General features: G+C 40.6%; 5 protein-coding genes across 9 annotated transcripts; 3 read left to right on the plus strand and 2 right to left on the minus strand.

Moving 5' to 3' along the window:
- The first annotated feature begins 53 nt into the window (after positions 1-53).
- On the plus strand, positions 54-971 carry LOC135631609 (uncharacterized). The gene is made up of 3 exons (XM_065139350.1): positions 54-681; positions 752-901; positions 943-971. The coding sequence occupies exons 1-3, from the start codon at positions 69-71 to the stop codon at positions 969-971; spliced, it is 792 nt and encodes a 263-aa protein (XP_064995422.1). The 5' UTR covers positions 54-68.
- A 63-nt stretch (positions 972-1,034) lies between these two features.
- LOC135631295 (uncharacterized) lies at positions 1,035-3,444 on the plus strand. The gene is made up of 5 exons (XM_065138843.1): positions 1,035-1,096; positions 1,214-1,328; positions 1,427-1,468; positions 1,601-2,160; positions 2,836-3,444. Exons 1-5 carry the CDS (start codon positions 1,058-1,060, stop codon positions 3,394-3,396), a joined length of 1,317 nt encoding a protein of 438 aa, XP_064994915.1. The 5' UTR covers positions 1,035-1,057; the 3' UTR covers positions 3,397-3,444.
- Positions 3,445-9,011: 5,567 nt separating this feature from the next.
- LOC135631794 (uncharacterized) lies at positions 9,012-14,183 on the plus strand. Of its 3 annotated transcripts, none has more exons than XM_065139689.1 (7): positions 9,012-10,137; positions 10,246-10,395; positions 10,573-10,667; positions 10,893-11,001; positions 11,101-11,133; positions 12,091-12,671; positions 13,374-14,183. In XM_065139689.1, exons 1-7 carry the CDS (start codon positions 9,591-9,593, stop codon positions 13,956-13,958), a joined length of 2,100 nt encoding a protein of 699 aa, XP_064995761.1. In that variant the 5' UTR covers positions 9,012-9,590; the 3' UTR covers positions 13,959-14,183. The 3 variants fall into 3 exon arrangements, with proteins under 3 accessions (XP_064995761.1, XP_064995763.1, XP_064995762.1); XM_065139691.1 differs by having other exon boundaries at positions 9,013-10,137; positions 12,106-12,671; positions 13,374-14,182; XM_065139690.1 differs by having other exon boundaries at positions 9,014-10,137; positions 10,585-10,667; positions 13,374-14,182.
- A 73-nt stretch (positions 14,184-14,256) lies between these two features.
- Positions 14,257-18,992, minus strand: LOC135631795 (uncharacterized). The gene is made up of 5 exons (XM_065139694.1): positions 18,664-18,992; positions 15,005-15,101; positions 14,851-14,905; positions 14,623-14,754; positions 14,257-14,512 (listed from the first exon to the last, which is right to left on the minus strand). The coding sequence occupies exons 1-4, from the start codon at positions 18,838-18,840 to the stop codon at positions 14,640-14,642; spliced, it is 444 nt and encodes a 147-aa protein (XP_064995766.1). The 5' UTR covers positions 18,841-18,992; the 3' UTR covers positions 14,257-14,512; positions 14,623-14,639.
- A 155-nt stretch (positions 18,993-19,147) lies between these two features.
- LOC103975171 (two-component response regulator-like APRR2) lies at positions 19,148-24,185 on the minus strand. Of its 3 annotated transcripts, none has more exons than XM_065139693.1 (12): positions 24,036-24,185; positions 23,257-23,940; positions 23,020-23,099; positions 22,877-22,943; positions 22,478-22,524; positions 22,225-22,302; positions 21,608-22,147; positions 21,316-21,456; positions 20,544-20,804; positions 20,243-20,311; positions 20,079-20,162; positions 19,148-19,486 (listed from the first exon to the last, which is right to left on the minus strand). In XM_065139693.1, the coding sequence occupies exons 2-12, from the start codon at positions 23,456-23,458 to the stop codon at positions 19,313-19,315; spliced, it is 1,743 nt and encodes a 580-aa protein (XP_064995765.1). In that variant the 5' UTR covers positions 23,459-23,940; positions 24,036-24,185; the 3' UTR covers positions 19,148-19,312. The 3 variants fall into 3 exon arrangements, with proteins under 3 accessions (XP_064995765.1, XP_018678068.2, XP_018678067.2); XM_018822523.2 differs by having other exon boundaries at positions 21,286-21,456; XM_018822522.2 differs by having other exon boundaries at positions 20,079-20,171; positions 21,286-21,456.
- Between the last annotated feature and the right edge of the window lie 1,672 nt (positions 24,186-25,857).

Here is a 25,857-nt window from a genome sequence, read left to right on the forward strand (position 1 = left end):
CGGTGAGAACGCAGCGAAAGGAGCGGCTCCCTTCGGCGTGTTTTGTAGAGAAACTGCCGTCTCTCCCTATGATGTGGCTGCCTGCAGATGGCGCAGGTGATGGTGGATCAGAGGAGCCACCGCATGTCCCGGACTTGGCAGGCTTCCACCTGCTGAACCCTACGACGACGCAGCCTGCAGATGGCGCAGGTAATGGTGGACCAGAGGAGCCACCGCATTTCCTGGACGTGGCACTCTTCCACCGACTGAACTCGCTCATCCACCGTGAGAATGTGGACGAGGACGAACTTCTGAATCTTGTGGGGCGGGATAACCGCGTGAACCTCATGAATGACCCGCTGCTCAGCGTCGTCATCGCCTGCAAGAAGCCCAAGCTCGCCGTCCGCCTAATCGGCAAAATATCATCAAATGACATTCTCGAGGCCTACAACTACAACGGCGACACGGCGCTTCACGTGGCTGCAGCCATGGACGACAAAGAAGTGGCCTCGGAGCTGATCCGCAGGGTGCCAGTTCTCGTTCGTGTGCGGAACGGGAAGCAGGAGATACCGCTACATAAGGCGGCCCTGTACGGGCAGAAGGACATGTTCTGGCTGCTGGTGGAAAAGAACAGCTCACCGGAAGCCCGGAGGGAGGACGGCGCCACCATGCTTCACTGTGCCATCATGGGCAATGCGCCAGGTAACTATCGCTACATCCTCTTTCCCTTGTACACGGTTCAACTTCAATTAGCATCTCGGTACGCCTGCAGTACTCGCCTTGGAGATTGCAAAGACTTATCCAATTCAGATCGAATCCCGGAATGAGCACGCCCTCACTCCGCTGCAGCTGTTGGTGACTATTCCTGAGGCATTCCGAAGCCAAGTAGTTCTTGGGGCCCTCGACTCCTTCGTCTACGAATGTGAGTGCTACCCTCCTCTTCTCCTTTTTCTCTACATACAGCAATAATTCTCATCTACGATGAGGCTTAAAAATCAATTAAAATGTGCATAAGTATATTCGTAGAGCTCTTTGGTTTTACATTTCAGGGATTCCTTTGGAAGAGGACTCGAGTAAAATGAACAAAAGGGATGAAGAGGTGGCACTCGACAGATCTGTATGTGGCTTATGCATGAATGACTTTTTACATGACATTGCTTCGAATCATGAGTACATCGTTTACGTTTAGCTCTCTGATTCGGTTCTCTCTGTGGCATGCACATGTAATCTCAAGAGCATTGGAGTAGCACAAGACGATGACGGTGACCACTCGCTGAGGGCTTTTCGCTCAAAATTCCCATCAAAGTACAGCACTCTCTTTGACCTGTTGGAGTTGATCAGCATCCCAGGTACTCGTTCAATCGTAAAGTGAAAGGTTCTTAATCTATCATTTTATGGTTATTAAATGTAGGATAGCATTGGTTTATGCATGCATTTTGTCCTGCAGCTGGCTGGATTCTGCGATTTGTTTATAACATTATAAGGCAATGTGAGTTAACAGTTCTTACACACCTATACTTTTCTTAGCAAATGATGAATCGCTTATAAAAATTAAAAATAATTTATGTTAGGTTTTTACGTTACATGATTAATGATAATTGAAATGCATGCACGGGTGCAGTGTCCCCGAGAGTCCAACGTCTGGAGGGGAAGAAGAAGAACCATACAGAAACAATGCACCTTATCGAATACTTGGCCAAAGAAGGATACTTTGATTTCTTTGTGCGTGGAAAAGATCCCTCCCAACAGAGTATACTAGGTCCACAAGACTCTCCACCGGAGACTGGAGAAGAAGGTGATGCCCAAAAAAAGGCACTGTCACCGAGCTCGGAAGACAGATGGAACGAACCACCCTTGTTCTTAGGTGCACAAATGGGCCTTAATGATTTCGTCGGCAAGATCCTGCAAGTGTGCCCACAGTCAGCAACCTACCTGGACACGAAGGGCAGAAATGTTCTCCAAGTGGCGATAGAATCTGGGAACCGAGAGACTGTAGAAACTATTCGTAGGATGGCTCAGGGAGACAACCCCATTTTACCATCCTGGTTGTTGTCCAGCATCGACTCTAAAACCAGAAACACCATCCTGCATCTTGCTACAGATGGAACCTGTGATGTAGCAAAGGAAGAGCAAGATGAACCGGATGCAATGCAACTGCATTACGATTTAGTATGGTTTGAGGTAAAGTTGCTAAACTTTTTTGCCCCCCTCCTCCTCCAATTCTTTGACATGTTTCTCAAAAAAAGTATTATCCGTTCAATTATTTGACATGCATTGGGTGTCGGTTGTAGGTTCTTCATGCATTATACAAAATAACCAACAAATACTAGTTTTGCCCTTCTCTCTTTGGTCCTATCTTAGCGAGAAACTGGATCCAAAATGAGTAGATAGGAATCCAAATACTAATGGAATGACTTGACAAATAAATAATAAAACTATTTTATTAGTGAAATAAACCTCTCTCTCTCTCTCACTCGCTTATGAGAATAAATTAGGACTTATCTCAATCCTAAACCTAGATAATTAAACTCTTTTCTTAACATCGCCTAAATCAATAAGACTCTTATATAGTTCCAATAATATTTCTTCCTTTGTTTCCTTTCTGGTCCACACAATGCAACTCTTTAATTAATTAAGATGTCATTCTTATGGTGCTCTCTTGAGGATAAAAAACCAAACACACTACTTATTGCATTGGCAGATACGAAGATGTATATATATGCATAAAAATTTATTCCAAGATAGCAATGATAACCATGTGATGGTAGCATCACAATTCGTGAAACGAATAGTAATCATTATAGAGTTGCATATTGATCAAGTTGATTCATTCATGTAGCATTTATACGCATGCAGATGCTGGAATCAAGTATTCCTAAAGAACTAGTGTTTAGTCGAAATACGCAAGGAAAGACAGCGCAAGAGCTCTTTACTTCGAGCCACAAACAGACGCGCAAGAGCTGCAAGAAACAACTAGTACGGATTGCAAACACAAGTACAAGCGCTGTGGCAGCTGTGGTCTTCGCCTTGAGTTCCTCCTTCTCCCACACGGACGATCCAAAAACTAGCGATTCACCCATGTTCAAGGCCTTGTCATACACATATGTGATCGGGTTGTCATTAGCGGCTACATCTCTGTTCTTTTTCTTGTCCCTCGTCAAATCATCGTACAAGGAGCAGGAGTTCCGCAGTGCCATCCCAACCAAATTCTACTTAGCCGGCCTCACATATAACATGGCGTTGGGGACTCTGTTGCTGGCCTTCACATTCAACACTTTCGTGCAGATATATGGCGTGGAGGGAGTTAAGGAAAAGCAGGCGATCACATTCATGCTGGAGATCATCGCCTGTCCACTTCTCGCTTGCCTCATCTTCTTTCCTGACGCCGTTTTTGGAATATTTCGTCCTTATATTTAGAGTTAAAGTGTCTGTAAGCATGCACCATCCCTCCACATCTATCAAACAGCCAGCCTGATATGATAATTTCAAGTGTTCTTCCGATCTGTATTGGTGCGCGCGTTCGCTAGATTTGCAAGTTCTAGCAATTCAATAATCATAGATACGTTTAAGTACCAGCAGTTCTGAGTGCACAAAACTGGATGTCAATGTGTTTCGAGTTTGCGTGTGAAATTATATCCGACTTTTCAGTTGTCTTGGCTTGAATATTCAGATACTACACTATGCTTATGACTTTATTACAGTATACTTTTGGTGAACTATTTAGAATACAACACGTAGAAGTTATATTTTGAAAAAAAAAAAAAGCAATTTAATTTATTTAATATGTTTTAACTTGTTTGTTTTTTTTTTTTTTTTTATGATGTCCTATGTTTAAGCTCACCTGCGCCACCAACTTTTTCGTTAGGCTCAATGTGTACAAAGCAGAGGTTCACTCGAAGCACTGAGGAGGGGGAGAATCGCCTTTTTGCACTTTAATTACCAACCATTCCGATCTAAGTAATCTTTAGCCAGCTCGAGTAGAGAATCTGAAGTTATCCCCCGACGAGAAACAAAGCTACTCGACCAACTGGGAATGAGGAAGGTGGCGTCTGTCGGTCGATGAGGACCAACTTCATCACCTCGTCTCCTCCTCCCCGTAGCCATTATATATTTAGTGGTCGGTGAGAACGCAGCGAAAGGAGCGGCTCCCTTCGGCGTGTTTTGGATATGGCGGCTCCTTCCAGCATCCAAACGCTGATGCCTGTTGATGATGTAGGCGCCGGATCATGGAGACAAATAGAGAAAAATCCCTGGACGTTGCAGCCTACAGATGGCGCAGGTGACGGTGGACCAGAGGAGCCACCGCATGTCCCGGACTTGGCAGGCTTCCACCCGCTGAACCCTACGACGACGCAGCCTGCAGATGGCCCAGGTGATGGTGGACCAGAGGAGCCACCGCATGTCCTGGACGTGGCACGCTTCCGCAGCCTGAACTCGCTCATCCACCGTGAGAACGTGGACGTGAACGAACTCCTGCGACTAGTGGAGCAGGATAACCACGTGAACCTCATGCTCGACCCCCTCCTCAGCTTCGTCATCGCCTACAAGAAGCCCAAGCTCGCCTTCCGCCTCATTAACGAAGTATCAGATGCCATGCTCACGGCCTCCAACTACGACGGCGACACGGCGCTTCACGTATCTGCCGCCATGGACGACAAAGAAGTGGCCTCGGAGCTGATCCGCAGGGTTCCAGATCTCGTTCATGTGCGGAACCGGAAGCAGGAGATACCGCTACATAAGGCGGCCCTGTACGGGCAGCAGGACATGTTCTGGCTGCTGGTGGCCAACGAAAGCTCACCGGAAGCCCGGAGGGAGGACGGCGCCACCATGCTGCACTGTGCCATCATGGGCAATGCGCCGGGCAAGTTGTCATTAATCACCACCCCTCCATCCTGTCGCTTTATCTAATATATATTATCTCTGATTTTGTCTCCAATGAATTTTAAATATATTATATCGGTGCATGCAGGGCTCGCATTGCAGATTGCAAGGTATTATCCAGGTCAGATCACAACCATCGATCAGCATGCTGTAACCTCGTTGGATCTAATGTTGACCATTCACGGGTTATTCCGAAGCCAAACTCTCCTTGGCTTCTTCGAATCCTTCGTATATGACAGTAAGTGTTCTCAAACTCTAAATTTATTTTCCCCAAAAAGGCTATTAACAAAATGCTCAGATCTGCTCCCAAACTGCATGCCACTAAACCTGTTCACCCTACTGAACATAAATCATTTGGATGGAACGAATTCCCATCCAAAATATCCATCAATATTGATGTTTATGTAACTCTCAACATCAAATAAAAAAGATAGCAAATTGAATGCTCATAATAGTTTTCACTTCAGTGGTTCCATTGGAAGAGGGCTGTGGCAAGACAAACGATAAAGATGCAGAAGCTCTAACGACATTTGTCTCAGTATGTGTGTGCTTCCCTATATATGAACCATTTTGGTTTTACGTGACACATTAATTCCATAATCATGAATGTATATATATATATATATATTTGTCCCATCTAACATGAATGTTTCTTAAACTGTAATCTAAAGCGAGCCGAAGCCACAAAACAGGATGCACGACGTGACTCCGAATCCCTGGAGAAGCCGAGAGGAATTCGTTCAAGATTCCCACCTCACTATGACACTCTCTTGGACCTATTGGAATTGATATGCATCTGAAGTGCTCGCTTCTCTACCTACAATTTTTTACATCCATCTTAAAGTGAAAGTGTGTTGTCATCATATTATAGTGTGATTTATGTTTTTTTGTCCATGCAGCCAGATGGAGCCTTCTCCACCTTCTAAAGTTGTGTAAGTTGTTATTGTTCTAAAAGAGTGCATGCATGGATGATGATATCTATACCAACCTTCCCAAAGTTTTTTTACATAACAAGTTTTATAGCACATTATTAATTTCCTAAACAAATTTATATTGGAGAATTTTTGAGAAAAAAAAAGGATCTTTTGCTTTTCCCATATTTCCCAAAGGGCATCCTCTATTTGTCATAATACCTAAAACATCTGTTGACAAGATAATGTTCTCCAAGTCGCAGTCAAGTATCGTCGCGAGGAGATTGTCAAGATCATAAGGGACATGAGAACCATTTTACCATCGTGGTTATTTTCCAAAATCGACCCCAAAACCGGAAAAACCATCCTGCATCTTGCTTCACGTGGAAGCCCTGATGTAGCAAAGGAAGCGCAAGACGAACCGGATGCAATGCAACTGCATTACGATTTAGTGTGGTTTGAGGTAAAGTCTCTAAACTTTTTTGTCCCCCTCCTCCAATTCTTTGAAATGCTTCTCAAAAGTATTATCCATTCAATTCTTTGACATGCATTCGGTGTCGGATGTGGGTTCTTCGCGCATAATACAAAATAACCAACAAATATACAAATAAAATCTATATATTCTCAGAGTTGCGTGCTAAATTTGATCGTTTTCTGACATTTGAATGCAGACGGTGAGAGATATGGTTCCTAAGGAATTAGTGCACAGTCGGAACGCGCAAACGAAGACCGCAGAAGAGATGTTTACTGAGAGTCACCAAGTGATGCTCAGGAGTTGCAAACGTCAACTAATGGAAACGTGCAGGACGTGTTCAGGGCTGGTCGCTGCAATAGTGTTCGCGTCGAGCTTCTCCTTCCCCGGCAAAGAAGTATTTGGTTGGGATGATACGACGGAACTGCTGCTCCTTGTACGGTGACATGGCGAGGGATAAGAACAACACCAGAGATGTGCCTGCTCGTCGTTTGGGTTGGCGATGCTGTCTTTTCTGGTGGCGTTCACCTGCAACATCTACCTACAATTATATGGCTGGCAGAAGACGAAGTCGAAGGACTTGATTCCATTCGTATTGGAGCTCACCGTCTTCCCCGTCATCTGTTTCCTGGTGTTGTTCTTTCGTGGCGCCGATTTCGGTATATCTTTCCTTGTTCGTCTTTGGCGTTGAGTCAACAAGCATGATCGCCACATCTTTGGAATCTGCAGCTTCATGATGTGCGTGGGTCCTACCTATTGCGGTATGCCACCTGTTCTATCGGTATGTGCTGGTAGAAATCATTGGACAGTTAAATATCTTGTGTGTACAAGCAGCAACAAAGGCTCTGTCATATATGGACGCTATTTGATTGCAGCTTTAATGTGGTCTTTCCTTATATCTTAAATTAGATGATGATATAGGCGCCACGGTAGACAACAGATCTGATCACCGATAATGGTGATGGCCCTCTCTATTGTTTTTGACGAAGTCAATATGACATAACTGTTGATCGTATCTCACCCTCTATTGTCATGTATACTGTCACATGTCGAGTGACAGATTTCCCCTATCGCATGCAAATTGCAGTGAGATGTATGGACGTCCTTTCGTTTTCCCAGAGGTCGGCTAGAACATAGGCTCGAGTTTTATTGAATCTTCTGTGACAAATCACATAGTCTATATCGTAAAGTTTTGGCCCACCAAAGTTTGCACAGGCAAACGAAATGATTGGCTTATAGAAGCCAATCATTCAGGAAGTTAATGACATCAATTTTGAATTAAAAAAATATCAACAAAAAAAAATCACCTTTGTAGAAAGGAAAGAAAACCCTCCTTCGCATTATCTATGGAGTCAAATAAGAAAGATTTTAGAAAAGATAGATATGGTCCGACTGAAGAAGACAAACAATGCTCGTCTATTCCAAAGACCTGCCACGAGAATAATACAGCGAGAAAAATGAAAAGAAAAGGAAGAAGCTTATTTATGAGGTGCGAAAGGTTATGGACATCCGATTCACGCTGTTGCAGCTAATGGTTACCATCCTCCTCCGAAGCCAACTTGTGCTCGGCTCCTTTGATTCCTTTCTCTATAACTGTCTAATTGATGTTCGCCCTTTCCCAATTACTTTTTATATAAAATTAATATATTTTATACAACAATATATTAATTTTTATAAAAAAAAAATATTCTAAATTATTCAAAATATATTATTACACTATCATTCAAAGAATGTGTTGAATATTAAATTTTTTTTATAAATTTATCCTAAATTCATCATAAAACTAATCATAAAATTCTACATCTCTTATTTTTTATTTCCTATATTGACTTAGTTATACTTGAAATTGAAATAAATTAAGTTCGATTACCTAAATTTATTTTAATATTAATATTTTTTACTTTTAGATATATTTAGGATAATTAATCATCAAAACTTTGAGAATTCTACAATAATTTGATTCTAACAAAATAAATTTACTAGTTTTTTTTTATTTTATAATAAGTTTATATAAAAATTAATATATCTTAGTAAATTCGAGTATAACTCCAATGTAAGGGATCTGGCTTGACCCCCGACCCGATCCGAAGGGATTCGACCCAAATCGATCTAATCCAGATCGACTCAACCCGCTAATCAGTCAGGTTCAAAATAGTCTGGTTCAAAGGTATTATTAAAATTTTTATAAAAAATCACTTCAGCTTTTTTTTTATTTATATATAAAGAATCCTATTAAACATGAGGTATTACAAAAAAAAAAAAGCTCCTCTCCGACGACCTCCTGTCATGTCAACTCTAGTAAAATCCCTATTAGCTTGAGAAAAGAAGTTCTTCGTTAATACTATAATTGAGACTGCAACCGATTCTTTGTTATTTACTCGTTTTCTTTTGGTTCGTTTTCATGTCAATGTCAAGCTATATGATAGTTAAACAAGTGTTTGGTACCCCGTCCCCGTCTCCGTTTCACCAAGCTATATCTTTTCGCCATATGACGTGAGACTGAAAGTGATATGTTGGAAGAAACTATTAATTATATTTATATTTATTGGTTGACCGATGGAGATGATTAGTTTACTTGGGATGTCATGTCAGTTTCCGGTAATTGTTGATGTAATTAAATCATGCCAACGCAGATTCGAATAATAAATATCTTTTAGCTCGTCACTAAAGCAAACGACACCCACTCAAAGATAACGTGATTTGGAGCTACAAATGATGGCCTTTTGCAGCCTGCTGATAACGTTGGGAGTAAAAGATTCAATAAAGAGATGTTGCCACAATCCCGGGTGCGTACGAGACCAACCAAAGGGTCGTCAACTCCAAAGACTTGCGATGAGTATGATCTACAAAACCTTTTCTGTAAGGTGCAGGTTGAATGATCGGTGGAGACCCACAAGTAGAGGTTTGGGTGCAAGCTTCCGGATTATTGTTTCCTGTAGAGCAAGAATCGTTGACCCACAAGTTAAGGCTGCTGTGTAGCTTTAACGTATGTGAATTATTCATTAGTAGGTTGGCCTCTGTAACATACGATTAATTTGTTGTCGAATCTTTTGTGACTGAGATGTAGACGGAGACCAACCAATGGGTTCTCAACTCCGAAGACTTGCGATGAGCATGACCTACAAAAACCAAGGGGGAAGGAGGTGTTCGACGATGGATGAGAGCCAAAAGGATCAGCTAGTCTGCTTGTTAAGGCAGGCATTCAGGTTGCTTTAGTTTCGCAGTAGAAATCTGGAGGCGAAGGCGTACGAACGAGTTGTGCGCACCATATAGCAACTGCACCATATATATTTAGTGGTCGGTGAGAACGTAGCGAAAGGAGCGGCTCCCTTTGGCGTGTTAAGGATATGGCGGCTCCTTCCGGCATCCAACCGCAGACGCTTGCTGCTGATGCACATCGCGCAGGTGGCGGTGGATCAGAGGAGCCACCGCATGCCCTGGACGTGGCACGCTTCCGTGGGCTGAACTCGCTCATCCACCGTGCGAACGTGGACGTGGACGAACTCCTGCAATTGGTAGGGCGGGATAACCGCGTGAACCTCATGAATGATTCCCTGCTCAGCTTCGTCATCGCCTGCAAGAAGCCCAAGCTCGCCGTCCGCCTCATCAACAAAGTATCAGATACCATGCTCACGGCTTCCAACTACGACGGCGACACGGCGCTTCACGTAGCTGCCGCCATGGACGACCAAGAAGTGGCCTCGGAGCTGATCCGCAGGGTGCCAGATCTCGTTCATGTGCGGAACGCGAAAATGGAGATACCGCTACATAAGGCGGCCCTGTACGGGCTGCAGGACACGTTCAAGCTGCTGGTCGAGAATGGCAGCTCACCGGATGCCCGGAGGGAGGACGGCGCCACCATGCTGCACTGTGCCATCATGGGCAATGCGCCGGGCAAGTTGTCATTAATCACCACCCCTCCATCCTGTCGCTTTATCTAATATATATTATCCCTGATTTTGTCTCCAATGAATTTTAAATATATTTTCTCGGTGCGTGCAGAGCTCGCATTGCAGATTGCAAGGTATTATCCAGGTCAGATCACAAACGTCGATCAGCATGGTGTAACCTCGTTGGATCTAATGTTGACCATTCCCGGGTTATTCCGAAGCCAAACTCTCCTTGGCTTCTTCGAATCCATCCTATATGTCAGTAAGTGTTCCCAAACTCTAATTTTATTTTCCCCAAAAAGGTTATTAACAAAGTGCTCAGATCTGCTCCCAATCATTTGGATGGAACGAATTCCCATCCAAAATATCCATCAATATTGATGTTTATGTAACTCTCAACATCAAATAAAAAAGACAGCAAATTGAATGCTCATAATAGTTTTCACTTCAGTGGTTCCATCGGAAGAGGGCTGTGGCAAGACAGACGAAAAAGATGCAGAAGAGGAAGCGAGAAGCTCTAACGATATTGTCTCGGTATGTGTGTGCTTCCCTATATATGAATCATTTTTAATTTACATGACAGATTAATTCCATAATTATGAATGTATATACATATACATATATATATATATATATATATATATATATATATATATATATATATATATATATATATATATATATATATATATATGTTTGTCCCATCTGCATGAATGTTTCTTAAACTGTAATCTAAAGCGAGCCGAAGCCACAAAACAGGATGCACGACGTGACTACGAATCCTTGGAGAGGTCGAGAGGAATTCGTTCAAGATTCCCACCTCACTATGACACTCTCTTGGACCTATTGGAATTGATTTGCATCTTAGGTGCTCACTTCTCTACCTACAATTTTTTACATCCATCTTAAGGTGAAAGTGTGTTGTCATCATATTATAGTGTGATTTATATTTTTTTTGTCCATGCAGCCAGATGGGGCCTTTTCCACCTTCTAAAGCTGTGTAAGTTGTTATTGTTCTCAAAGAGTGCATGCATGGATGATGATATCTATACGAACCTTCCCAAAAAAAATTTACAGAACAAGTTTTATAGCACATTATTAATTTCCTAAACAAATTTATATTGGTGAATTTTTGAAAAAAACAGGATCTTTTGCTTTTTCCCATATTTTCTAAAGGACATCCTCTATTTGTCATAATACCTAAAACATCTGCTGACAAGATAATTGGAGCGATATCTATATTAATGGATTGATCCATAGGATAAATCGATCTAATTACTTGATTAATTTTTTTTGTAAATATATTAATATTTTTTTAAGATAAAAATATTAATATATTTGACATAGATTTTTCCCTAGAATAAATATTTGATTTTAACTGACACCATAAGTCTATTCACCTTATTCAAAGCTAATAAGATCATTGACAAACACGATAATTGATATTAAATCTTTTTCATTAGGGATTGAATTGAAGCAGGAAAATCGATTCACTCTATAAACCGGTCCGGTCCATATGTTGTAACCTACACTCTAATTATCTTATCAAAAGATATTTTAAGGTTTATAGCAAATAAGGCTATCTTTTGAAAAATATCTAAGTGAGGATACCTCCTACGAAAAATTTAAAAATTAATTTTTAAAAGAAAAATCATCCAACTTATTTAACATAAATGGCCTAATATTGTAGATTATTTGCGGTGCTCCGAAGATAATTTTTCCTAGATGGTCTTATATATGTGCTAGACACGTACGCGTGTGTACCTATGCACGTGTGTTGCTAATAATAATAATAAATAATGAATTTTGTATGCCACCCGCATAATTGTAAAACGTTTTTTTTAATAGTTTAAGCAACTTAAAAAATTTGTGATAAGACTTTACAGCTAGCTAGAGATAATTAGGATGATAGCTGGTAATTAATGAGAACATGGGTTGGTTCTGACCTCTCTCTCAGACTTAATTCTCACAGTTTACCCTCCCATGAAACGTTTGAAGGAGCAAAAGAGACGACATCGAGCAGCTTTGGAACTCATCGAGTGCTGTGCCCAACCAATCAACTTTGACCTATTTGGGCTAATACATCAACCCGTTGGTGTTCGCCCTAATTATTATAACGAAGAAAATCGTTTGGGAGGGATCGTACACTCTGCATGTCCCCCACATGAAACACCAGTATCACCGGAGTCTGAACCAGTGTCACGAAAGTCTGAGACGACACCCTTGATCAAAGCTGCAGAGATAGGTCTTCACGAGTTCGTGGGCAAGATCCTGCAGGTGTGCCCACAGTCAGCAACCTACCTGGACGCCAAGGGCAGAAATGTTCTCCAAGTCGCAGTCAAGTATCGTCGCAAGGAGATTGTCAAGATAATAAGGAACATGAGAACCATTTTACCATCCTGGTTATTTTCCAGAATCGACTCTGAAACCGGGAACACCATCCTGCATCTTGCTTCGGATGGAAGCCCTGATGTAGCAAAGGAAGAGCAAGACGAACCGGATGCAATGCAACTGTTTTACGATTTACTATGGTTTGAGGTAAAGTTGCTAAACCTTTTTTGCCCCCCTCATCCTCCTCCTCCTCCTCCTCCTCCAATTCTTTGACATGCTTCTCAAAAGTATTCATCCGTTCAATTATTTGACATGCATTGGGTGTCGGTTGTGGGTTCTTCATGCATTATACAAAATAACCAACAAATACTACTTTTGCTCTTCTCTCTTTGGTCCTTGTATCTTAGCGAGAACCAGGATCCAAAATGAGTAGATAGGAATCCAAATACTGATGGAATGACTTGAAGAAAAATAAAATAATAAAACTATTTTATTTGTGAAATAAACCTCTCTCTCTCTCTCTCTCTCTCATGAGAATAAATTAGGATTCATCTCAATCCTAAACCTAGATAATTAAACTCTTTTCTTAAAATCTCCTAAATCAATAAGACTCTTATATAGTTCCAGTAATATTTCTTCCTTCCTTTGTTTTCTTTCTGCTCCACACAATGCAACTCTTTAATTAATTCCGATGCGATTCTTATGGTGCTATCTTGAGGATAAAAAACCAAACACACTACTTATTGCATTGGCAGATACGAAGATTTATATACATGTATAAAATTTATTCCAAGATAGCAATGATAACCATGTGATGGTAGCAGCACAATTCGTGAAACGAATAGTAATCATCATAAAGTTGCATATTGATCAAGTTGATTCATTCATGTAGCATTTATACGCATGCAGATGGTGGAATCAATTATTCCTAAAGAACTAGTGCATAGTCGAAATACGAAAGGAAAGACAGCGCGAGAGCTCTTTACTTCGAGCCACAAACAGACGCGCAACAGCTGCAAGCAACAACTAGTAGGGCTTGCAAAGTCATGTATAGGCGCTCTGGCAGCTGTGGTCTTCGTCATGAGCTCCTCCTTCTTCCGCACGGATGATCCAAAAACTAGAGATTCACCCTTGTTCAAGGACTTGTCACAAGCGTACGTGATCGGGTTGTCATCCGGGGCATTATCTGTGTTATTGTTGCTGTCCCTCGTCCATGCATCGTACAATGAGCAGGAGTTCCGCCGTTCCATTCCAATCAAATTTATCTTAGCCAGCTTCACATATAGCACGGCGATGATGTATCTGTTGCTGGCCTTCTTAATCAACACTTTCCTGCAGATATATGGCGAGGGAGAAAAGGAAAAGCAGTTGAACAAATTCATGCTGGAGGTCATCGCCAGTGCACTTTTATCTTTCTTCGTCTTTCCTGACGCCATATTTCGTGCATTTCTTCCTCTTTCCCTCCACATCTATCCAACAACCAGCCCTACATAATACTTTCAAGTGTTCTTCCGATCTGCATTGTTGCGCGTGCTTTCACTAGATTTGCAAGTTCTAGCATTTCAATAATCATAGATACGTTTATGTACCAGCAGTTCTGAGTGCACAAAACTGGATGTCAATGTGTTTCGAGTTTGCGTGTGAAATTTTATGGTCGATATCCGACTTTTCAGTTGTCTTGGCTTGAATGTTCAGATATTACACTATGATTATGACTTTATTACAGTATAATTTTGGTGAACTATTTTAGAATACAATAAGTTGACGCTATATTCTGAAAAAAACAAATTAATTGTTTTAACGTGTTTGTTATTTTTATTTTTATGATGTCATATGTTGACCAAAATATAACCATCAACGAATGTGTTTAAGCTCACCTGCGCCACAAACTTTTTCGTTAGGCTCAACGAGTACAAAGCAGAGGTTCACTCGAAGCATTCATATCGGATAACCAGTGATGCTATTCTTCTGCCCAACCTCGAGAAATTGTCACCGGGATGTATTTGCACTACTCGCATCTGCTTTCCCTGCGACACATCATTGACCATCTATTGAAGGATTATGGCCACTTCCTCTTCGGATATAGCCAAACAATTATATCGAATGACAACATTGCCACAAACTTGAAGGATTGTCTACTTAGCACGTATGTTTGTACCTGATTCGGTTGCTTAATCATGTTGAATCCCTATTATTCTTCATAAAATGAAATCCCATTACATCTCGGTATTCTCCGGTTCCGAGGCAGCGGTTACAGTGCCCAAGTCCGCTTCCACCACAGACCTTGCACCTGTGGCAGGTCAATGGTTTTCCGGCACCAGCTCATCAGATGTAACATGCCTGAAGCAAACCGTGTACGAACAAACGTATTAACTAGGTGACTCACCATTTAGGCCATTCTCCTTTAGGGAGCATGATCAGATCCAGGCAGTTCGTCCTGCCTGCATAAATCAAGTCATAGCATGAGAAATGAACGAAAAAGAGAGGTCGAAATCTGTTCTACTTGTGCAAGTATAGCATGGACGAAATATTTGAGAGACCTCTTCCTCGACAATACTGGCAATCAATTCTCCCACTACCATCACAGACCACACATGGCGGATCTGGTCTCTTCATTTTCTCTCTCCTAACATTTGACTGCAAGAAGGTAAAACAGAAAACTTGTTATATAAGCATAGGACTTGGTATCTTAAAAAATTTGTTGCAAGAAGACAAAAGTTATCCAGAATTTGGGTCTAAATCTAACTTCACTGCCTGTTCATTTCTCCAATATAGATCTCAAATCTATTTCAAGGCTTGAATATGTCAATGGATACTACTATCCTATCGTTGCGATCCTTCAAATACCATAACTCATGCTTTCCAAACTAAGATGTCAGACTCACTCCATATTGAGCCATCTACCACAAACACAATAACATGAACAGAAGAGAGAGAAAAAAGTCTTCTTTTGAAGGGTAGACAACTAGATGCATTATTTGATAGAAACCAAATACTTTATGGTGAGTATCTGCCACATCTAACGCAGAGATAACAACTACAAGAGTTGCTTTAAACACATTATGTGTAACCAAATTTGGAACCCCATTCTTCTTCAGGTTGACATCACAAAAACTAACAAATAAAATAATGTCATAGGAAACCCAGGAAAAAACTCTTCAAAAGAAACCAAGATTGTTGTGCCAATCACCACATGTCAGCACATCGGAAAGGATCATGCCAAAGAGATCCACATTTTCCAAATTAGACCATCCCAAAGTTGCTGATATATAACAGTAATTTTTTTACTAGTGTCAACTGGCATAGAGGCATGTTGACCAGCAAGGCACAGACTCATGCAATAAAAGAAAAAGTACCCACTTATGCCCCCATGCTAAAATATAGTGATTCTTGCAAGAGATACTCACAAGTCACTAAAGATGGAAGCAGATCAGATTTTTCCAGGTACCTGCTTCTGTGCGACCTCACTTAAACTGCGTTTGGATACCCTTAAATGGGTATGGGTAGGTTCGGATAGCAAAGTAAATATTAATCCAGGTTTTTGATGAGTATGGGTTTTAATCATTGAGTACCCACTACCTGAATCCAAATGGGGGTTTAGTAGATTTTTCACCTCATATTACTCAACACAATCTTTCCAATGCTTTAACCCTATCCTCTATTCTCGCTTAACCCAAAGCATATGATTTGTTTTACTTGTTGGATTATGCTACAGATTGGTCTTTGTTTGTCAATATATTAGTTGATAAGCACTTGACTGGATAGGTATATTGCCAACAAAAGGTGAGGTTTTACAGGCACCCCTTGCTCGTTTTTAGGCACCCACCAGCTTAACCTTCTTGGTTTAAGCAGGTCAGGTTTCTCCAGGATGCCCACACCTTTCTAACCAGCTTTAATCGAGTTTGACTACTCGTTATCAGGTTTGGGATGGGTCAGGTAGGAAAGTGGGTGCCTGAATCCAAATGGAATAGGTTCAAGTGAGAGAGTAGGTAGTTGATTAGAGAGCACAATGAAAGTTCAAGAGTACCCCACCCATTGCCATCCCCATGGGTCGTTAGTCATGGTCTATCAAATTAGCCAATTTTTCCGATTGATATAACTGAAAAAAAAGTGTTTCTATTGATATAAGCAACACTAGTTATAATAAGACAAGTTTCAAGTAAGACAACTAACATATTTAATGCACAGTTTCATGTAATCAATAACTGGCATAAAGTGTAACATTAACAAATACATGTTTAACGTCTATCGTTCCTTCATGTCCCTTCGACTTCATAGTGAAGCTTTTTAATTCCCCTTTTGCAAAAAAAAAATACAAAAATCCTTCATGTCAAATTCTTATAAAGATAAAGGTCACAAATGTCTTCATTAGACTTCCTTATGCGTCTAGTTGTGGTCTTGTTTGTTCTTTATACACCTTGAACAACAATTTTATCTAAATCAGGAATGAATTAGACCAGATAAACATACATGTAAACAGTTTGACATGATCTTAATACTCCTCCCAATCATATCAACATGCTTACATGATATTATATGTTGATTAAAAATTGGATCTGAGACTAGTGGATAACTAACCTGACTAGTGGAATGGAGGATAAGCAAATAATACATTTATTTTCCTCATGAAAGACAATAAAATTTGAATAGAGTCAAAGCATTGGAGGATGATTTTGCATGCTTTTCTTTGACATAGAGCATCATTCAGATCAGAACTATTTGAAACAAACAGGATGCAAGGAACTCATGGTTAAAGACTGATCATGTTCAGAACTTAACAATCTGTTGGTGATCCCTTGAAAATATACGTAAGATTCCAGTAACAGGTCCGAATAAATTGCAGAAAATTGTTCAGTTTTCTTCTAAAATGAAAGGCCAGCACAATTGGATGTGGTAAAATAAGCAAAGAGTTTAGGATTCTAAGTTTATAATCAATGCCAAAAATCTAAGAAAGGCATTGTTTTTACTTTTTACTCTTTTTTCTATTATACTGTATGTAGACGTTAAAAAATTTGAAGCCTACAAATTTTGTGAAAATCCCAAAAAAGCTCATATATTAAGTTCTGTGTATTGTTCATCTTTTATTGATTATCTTTTTTTTTTTCACTTGGTTTTACCGTAAACAAATCCATGTTTTTCTATCTTTATCTAATCCGAATAATTGTTATAAAATTTTAAAGTAACATGGTTACATAACTTCTAATGAGTGGTATTTAACTTGTTGAGAAGGGGGATCTATACTCTGAAAAAGGTTTAATGTGGGTCAAAGTGTCATTTGTCAAGAAAATTTGTGATGAACAATTTACTCATCAAACAGTTATTTTATAAGTGATAATCTGTTATAAGTAGTATGGCGTTAACAGCGAGCTATTTTGTTATCGTTTGTGCTGTTAATCCATATCTCCTAAGTGGGGTAAAAGTTCATACTATACAAACATTGTTATGCATCTACAAACATCGGTAAAAAATGATAGAAATCTGATAAAAATGGACAGCATATACATAGGGACATCACAAACAATCCCAGCAAAAAAGAGTGAAAATTTGTTGATTTTTCAAATCAATGTGGTAAGCTCCAATCAACAGAACTAACGAAACTTACCCAGAATCATATCATTGTTAAACTAATTTGCAGGTTTTGTGATTTGTTCAGTTGTGAAGGGATAGAAATAATAACGATAGCAATCCAAAATCTTATCGTTAAATTTTTGCCCTAGTAATCATCACATATATGAGGTGTTCTAATTCAACTCAAAAAGGTCCAGATTTACATCAGAGATTCTCTAATTGCTATCGAATTTTATGAACATCAGGATTCAGCAGTTCTATTATGCCACAAACCTAAACATCGTAATGGCTTGTATAATCATTCAAGGCACAACACGCCCAACACATAAATGAGTATCTTTAGACAGAGGACTAATGAGGCCATAACCATGTAAACCACACGAGAGAATAGAAATCAAACCAAGAAAGTGTCCTTACACAATCCTCCTGATCGAAGACCACTGCTGGGGCATAAAATTTGAAGGTCTACAACTCACATCACTGTAAAAACCAGAACCCTAGAGGTGTCACCTCGTTTTAGATCCGTAAAGATTCTCCTTTTACGCACTAAAAGCAAATCTCGACGAGAACACCACAGAATAAAGGCACGAATGGTTTAGGAAAAAGGAAAGGTGTCGCCCTGGCGATTTACCTCCGTTCGGACGATCCAGGAAGGCTTGGAGACGGCCAGCCGCGAGGAGCCGTTTTCATAGTGTGGGAGGAAGACGCTCGACGAGGCGACGGAATCTCCCGGGGGCACCGGGAGGGCGGCGACGAAAGCTGTCATCGACGCGCCGTCCGATTCGCCGAGGCACGATATGGAGTGCATAAATGAGGCGGCGGAGACGACCGATGGAAGATAAGCGTAGTCTTTATTTTTCTTAGTGGTAGGCCTTTTTTATTTATCCATCAATTATACCCAAAGAGTTAGCAATTTGTACGAAGAAAAATAAAACAGAAAGTGGATCTATTTGATCAAATTCTTTTATCCTCAGATTCTGTGTAGTGTTTCTGATTAGCTTTACCAATCATATAAATTGATAGGGGTGATGATGTTTTGGTCCAAATAAAAATAAATCGATCCAAAATTAAAATCGAATTAGGTCAATGATTCTTGAAGGGAGAGGCCAAAAGGATAAAGCACAGTCACGCAAAAGAGAAGTTCTATGAGGACCCAATGTCTTGGTTTAACAACAGCAGACTTGTATTCACAGCCACAATCCCCATTATGCTCTCATGAGATGATGAATTAAGCCCCGTAGCCACCGATTAGGCCGAGCCCACCAGCTCCGGCGGCGGAGTCAGCCACAGGAGTGGGGATCAGTAGAGGGGGTGGAGCGAGGGACGGTACAGATGCCCTTCCGGTGGAGCTCCGTGAGCACCACCTCGGCGGATGGTGATTTGAGGCCGAGGGGAAGGGGGAGCCATGGCTTGCTCATCACATCTTTTATGGCACGATCGATCGCCTCTTCCACCTGCCATTCGAATCACAAGATGCAGAGAAGAGAAGAGAAGACACATCTGTAGTGCTTCGTAGCACAGGACAACTAGTATTAACATGTGTGTGGAGGAATGCAATGTACATTGTACTTTAATGTGTTTGACAGATCAATGCAAATAGGCTGCATGAACTTGTTCATCAAAAGAAAAATATTGCATGTGTTTGTCTTGCTTAGTGATCAACAAATTCCATGATCTTGACTAGAGATAACCTAATCAAGACAGAATAGACAGGACCTGCTAAATGTGCTCTTTTGTTCTCAGCAAGTTGTTCATCCTAATGAGAGATATCCATGCATAATAATTCTAATGCTTGAACATTCACTCACTCATCCAAGTATCAGATCAGGTATTGCTCATTCAAACTATGCGTGCAGTATCGAAATTCCAAGTAAAATATAAGCTAAATTAAAGAAGATGGCTTTGCTTATTTCTAATTACGACATAGTTCTACTTGATTATTCATTGATGTTTTCATCTTCTTGAGCCAATATACAGTACTTGATAAATGCAGAGGTGGGCAAAAGTAAAACATAGTTTAAGAGGTTAATGGTGTCGTGCTTTTACCTGATGCAGACCGTAGGATTCTTGAAACATCTCATTGCTGTCTCCCCTCGTATCAAAATCACTATACATCAGGGATCTCTGCGGCTGTGCAATCTAACACAATTCAGGTACAATTTAAACTCACAATTACATGTAAGGTAATCTAATCAAAGTGACTGACTCACTGGTGAAGACATCGGATACTGGCCATATTGGGTGACAAGAACAGGACAGCCCCACGCATCAGCATGAACCTGAAACAAGGCAATAGGCAGCATTTCTCATTGCTATGCAGTATATTAGTAAATGCATGTAAAAGAGACATATGATATTAGCCTAGTCAACAAATTTAAAGGCATGTATGTCAATCATTTATTTCAACACACTCAGCTGTTCACAATATTTTCATCTATTTTTTTTGGTCAGAAAGGACTAGAACATATCATAGTAACATCATTAGTATATTAGTTAGAAGAGAACTGTTACCACAGGATAGGTCTTCCAGGGCCAACTTTGAGGAGGTGGATGCCATCTTGTATAACCAGCTTGACCGACACCATGGGTGTGGTAATTTGGATGAACCCAAAAGGGATAGATCTGATTTGTCGGAGCACCACAATTGGGATGATATGGAGGGTAGGCCAAAATTGGTCTTGGTATGTAACCCCTTTGAGTAGGATCTTTATCTGCTTGCCATCTCCTATCTTCATCTTTTGGCAAAACATGTCTTCTATGCATCCGATACTTCTGCAAGACATATTGTTGTCAGTGCAGAACTGGTTACTAATGCATGAAGAGCAGGAAGAGAAGAGTTCTGCCATATAAAATTTAAGATCGTCTTTTAATTGCTTGAGGTAGCAATGCAATCACAGTGATTGCAATAAGGCTAAGATGCGTACATTTGCTAGATGATTTTTTAAAATGTTTCTTTCACACTTGACTGGTCTGCTTAATCATTATGGTCTGCAAAATTTGCTATGATATATCATTCATTTAGATCCTCAAGGTTGCAGATCCACTTGCTCTAAGCATCAGCGAATTAACGACTGATTCATGCTTAACCTAGTTTCCGTAAGGTGCAATCACATCATAAGTTCTTCGCAATTATCGATGAGAGTATGACTAATCCTAAAATTCATGCAATCATCTGTGCACCAGGAATACTCCAGTCATATTTTTAACTAGCCAACATCGAAAATGTGGAAATTCATTTGAAGGTATAACCTACTCTCCCCAAAAGTGAATGTTTTGTATGAACCTGCAAGTGGCTAGCAACATTATGTCTTGTTAGACCCTCCACCTTCATCAGTTCGACAATCTTGGAGGGAATTGCCTGATCTATTCCCAGCTGTTCTACTACCTGCACAAACTGCCTATGAAGTTCCGGAGTCCAGTCTACCTGCAATACCGAGAAATTTAAACACTACAATCATGTCCACTGCCATGAAAAAAATATGAAACTCAGAAACAAGGCACTCAAACCTGAACTCAAAAAATGTGCAGCCATTTGATGTTTGATGACATTGCTGCAAGAATTTATAAAGTAATACCTTCATTTTCTTTCTGTTGTTTCTGGCACCATCTGAATAGGACAATCTATTTTTTTGTAGATCATCCACGCTATGAAAATGAGAAGGTAGAAAACCTTCTTTAACAGCACTGCGCTCATCAGTTTTAGAACCATCGACCGAATTCACCTCTTCTTCAGCTTCAGCTTCAGCTTTAGAAGGCAAGACATCCTTATTGTTAGCAATGCTAACTGAATTATCACATGTACTACCGACAGATTTTGACACAGAGCTACTGTGCTTCCCTGGTTGTGGCAATTCTTTAGCAATTGAGCAGTGTGTTATTTCCTGAAACTCTCCATTTGTCGGAAACCTTCCTCCTTGTTCCAGTTGTGGAGTTGATGGTGCTGAGAACCTGTCATTTGCCATTGTTTTCTCACAACCATATTTGTCATCTTTTTCTGATTCTTCTTCTTTAATTTTGTGCTCATCTGTTTCTGACTGTTTTTCGAGCATGGAAACCACGGTGTCCTTAATAGGCTTCAGTGATTTGGATAATTCATTGCCCCCTGCATTGAAGGCCTGTTCTAGACAAATTAACTTGTTATTCTCTAAAACAGTGCTGTTAATTATAGGTACTTCATGAGATCCAAGGGCACCTTTTGAACCACATGTTGCCATATGTTCCTGAGCTTGTCTTCAGACACTGGCTTCTGAAGAAACTCTGCTGCACCAAGCTGCACAATATGGCATAGATGTCATGAGAAAGATGAAGAAGAAAATTTTTTACCATGTTGAATGTAAGAATATAAACATAGAAAATAAATAGTGACATATATGCATGCTATAGTATGTGAGGGATGAAACAAATTAGTTCATGGTTATACAATCCATGAAATTTGTTGAACTCACCGCTATGCATTTCATCATGGTGCTTAGGCAGTGTACATCTGAAATAACTGCAACAGATAAGACATCATCAAAATCCTCATTGTCAATGTAGAAATGCACTGCTCCTATCTTAGAGTTTCGACTTATCGGAACAAACAACTTATTTCAAGTTAATTAATCCGACATGGACTTTAACCAATTTCACTCGGATGTAATGTGATCAGAACCTAATTTCAGATAATCATTGAAAAGTAAACACAGGAGTGCATATAAAAAAGCAGAAATCAATTATATGTTTAGGAGAGAACAGGTCTTTGTTGTTTCCAGAAAAGTGTAAAACCAAGTGCATACTCAACTCTGGTGTACTGGCAAATAGTAATTGTAGAAGCAGCAAGTAGAAGAGTTTGCGGCTTTACTAACCAATGGTAGGAATGTCTTTAGCCATCTCAAGAAACCTGAAACTCCCACAGTTATCACTAGTTGTCACCTGCAAAAGTTGGCTTTTGTGAAACCTAATTATCTTCTGTAGTAAAATTTGCGGTGAGAATAGTCAAAGTTATCACCTCCACAATAGCAACATGAAAGTTCTCAGCCTCCTTTGAAATTGCTTCCAGTGCATCTTCCTCATTATGATACAAAGAAACTACAAAGAACCGAAAAATGCTTAGTATGCTGTAATAATCCACCTATGCAGAAATCAATCAATCACTCAAGCATAATGCAATTCTGGATTACATGTAAGATGACAGATGAGAAGAGAAATAGCAGCCTGAGATACTAAAATAAGCTCTGAGAAGTACCAATGTAGTCCATTTCTTCGAGTTTCGACTTCGTTTCGACAGCGGATGGCGCATCTTTGTCGAGGAGGAGAATCTTGAGACCCCTGGGGAAATCCTTCCACACAACAAAACCATCAGCAGAGCCGCCCATGGCTGGCTTCACATCATTCCTCAACCCCCAAATCTTCGAAAAGCTAGCACGCAACACGACCATCCTCCACATGACTGAGATGCTACCACTGCTCTCGAATCCATAACAGGAAAATAGGCACAGCTCAGTAATTGCTCAAGGCCACAAGGAACAGATGCTTAAACCTCTCTACAGAGTTCAAGGATCGAGATTCTCCAAACCAAACGCAAACACCGGAAGGACGAATTGTAAAGAAAGAAAAAGATGAAACAACTGTGCAAGAGCAATTCGACTACTGTTGCAGCAAGGATTAAGTGCTTGTCTTGAGCCTGACAACAAAAATCCCCTCAATTTGTGGAAGACTCCATATACAACTACATAGGAACACCACTAATACTCCTCCAATCAGGGTCTCGTCACAAGGCCCTTTTGGGGGAGAAAACCAATTCCCAGTCCGTCAAAGAACGAAGTGACCAACAAAATGCAAGATTACTCGTGCCAGATATGGGAGCCGAGAGCAAGATAGAATCACAGGGGATCACAGGTCGGGCTCATCCTGTAACAGATCAAAGCCGCTGCAGTTGTACAGGAGAAAGAAGACTCAGTACATGATGATATATAGAGTACACTCCGAGAACCAATCCTACAGACTCGACCGATCTCTTTATACCTGACGGAGTAGCACAGTAAAAAGACGGGAGCTGTCGTAAGAGGAGACGAGACAGGAAATCCGTCTTCTTTAGATTTCTGTTCTATATGGTTTGACGCACTTACTCACAGTCAAAAAACTTTCGAGACAAGAAGCCAAAAGTAGTTGCTGACACACTCACCCTCGACTGTGTTGGATGAATCATAGATTCTGAGGACTCGTAGAACGAACTCAGAGTAACCATCCTTGAATGGTGGAATCAAAATCTGTGTGTGTGATACATGAGTTAAAGAATTGGGAACAATATTTGGGATATATGAGTTGGATTCAATCGTATCTTAAATGTTCTCTTGAAAGGTTAAGCCCCGTTGACATCATCCATGAATAGTTGCTACAATGTCGGCTTCGGCGTTTCATGGCACATATAATTCTAAGATAATTGCTGACCGTGTAATAATTTTGAGAACGTATCAAAGGTTGGTAAGATGATCGATTGACAATCGATGATATATGTGTAGATAGAGGAGACTAGGATGAGTTCATGGTGAGTGGTGTGCCACGTGAACAACAAGGGGGTGGTGGGTCCAATGGGCCCATCCAATTGCCACTTGACGGCCACTTCACGAGAGATCGTCGTCGGCTCGTCGATGGACTCACGAGCTCCATTAGCAATGGGTTCATCTTTTGCCAACACCTATTCATTATAATCTCTTTTTCTCAAGGAAACTAATGATCAGAAATATAAGCGCAAAAGAAAAAAGGCATTGTATTTTTTATGATAAAGAGATAGAAAGAAGAAGAAAAAAGATAATAACTGAAATATAATAAAATAAAATAAAATTTAACTTATAAACTAATTGTTCCTTCAAGCACAACATTGTGGAAAGATGTGAAACAAGAAAAGAGTGATGGCTGAACTGAGACGATGAGTATGGAGAGACTTTTCCTGTAGAAGATTGGACAGACTCCTAGTTCTCCCAATCATCCACCTCAGGGTCGAGAGGAGCTTCCTTGAAGCCTATCTACAATCATACACGCAAAGTTCCCATGTCCATTAGAGGCCACAAGTTTGGGCATGTTGTGTGCACTTAGGTCGTGGTTGGGCTCTCATCGTCAAATCTGACGGCATGACAGTGTAGGCAGAGACTGTGCTCGGTCAAGAACAAGAGGTGGAGATAAGCTTCCCTCTCCTGAAAGTGAAGCTCTACCATGTCGTGGGGTCTATGTTGCGGTCAGATTTGGCAACATCCTTGGCCTCTGGAGACAATAAATTAGCAGCCAAAAGCTGGTGTCAAGAATATAGATGGCAGGGAATTGGAGAGGTCTGTGATGTTCATGTAGTTGACTGCAAGCAGAGAAACTGGCAGTGTATCAAGAGGATTTCCATTTGCTATGCTGGCAGCTGATGTTGAGGATGCACTGGTAGTCCTTGAAATTTTTGGTCACTCAAAAGGATGAATGTAGTGGCCTTTCCTTTGGAATCAATCTCAGGATGTAGGCATTGCTCTCCTTCCTTTGGTTTCTCTATAATGTCATGGCGGCTTGCAAACTTATACCGATGCTTAATTCCCGTGTTATTGAGTATCGACTAGCAGAAGAATCTCAATGTTCCTAAGCTGGTGGTGGAATCGGAAGTTGCAAAGGATATATATAATGTTTTTGTTAAGAAGATTTGGAGTGAACATTGATAGTTGAGTTGATGCTGACCAGCTCGATTTGGAATAGATCCAATCTACGCACGAAGCCTCGAAGACAAACGTAAAGAGATAGAGAGTTACCACCTCGATTATCACATCCAGCTCTATCTTTTGTAAGGTGCTTCCCTTAGCCACTCGTTATTAGG

Source organism: Musa acuminata, chromosome BXJ3-2 (assembly GCF_036884655.1).
Source record: "Musa acuminata AAA Group cultivar baxijiao chromosome BXJ3-2, Cavendish_Baxijiao_AAA, whole genome shotgun sequence".
Taxonomy (NCBI): domain Eukaryota; kingdom Viridiplantae; phylum Streptophyta; class Magnoliopsida; order Zingiberales; family Musaceae; genus Musa; species Musa acuminata.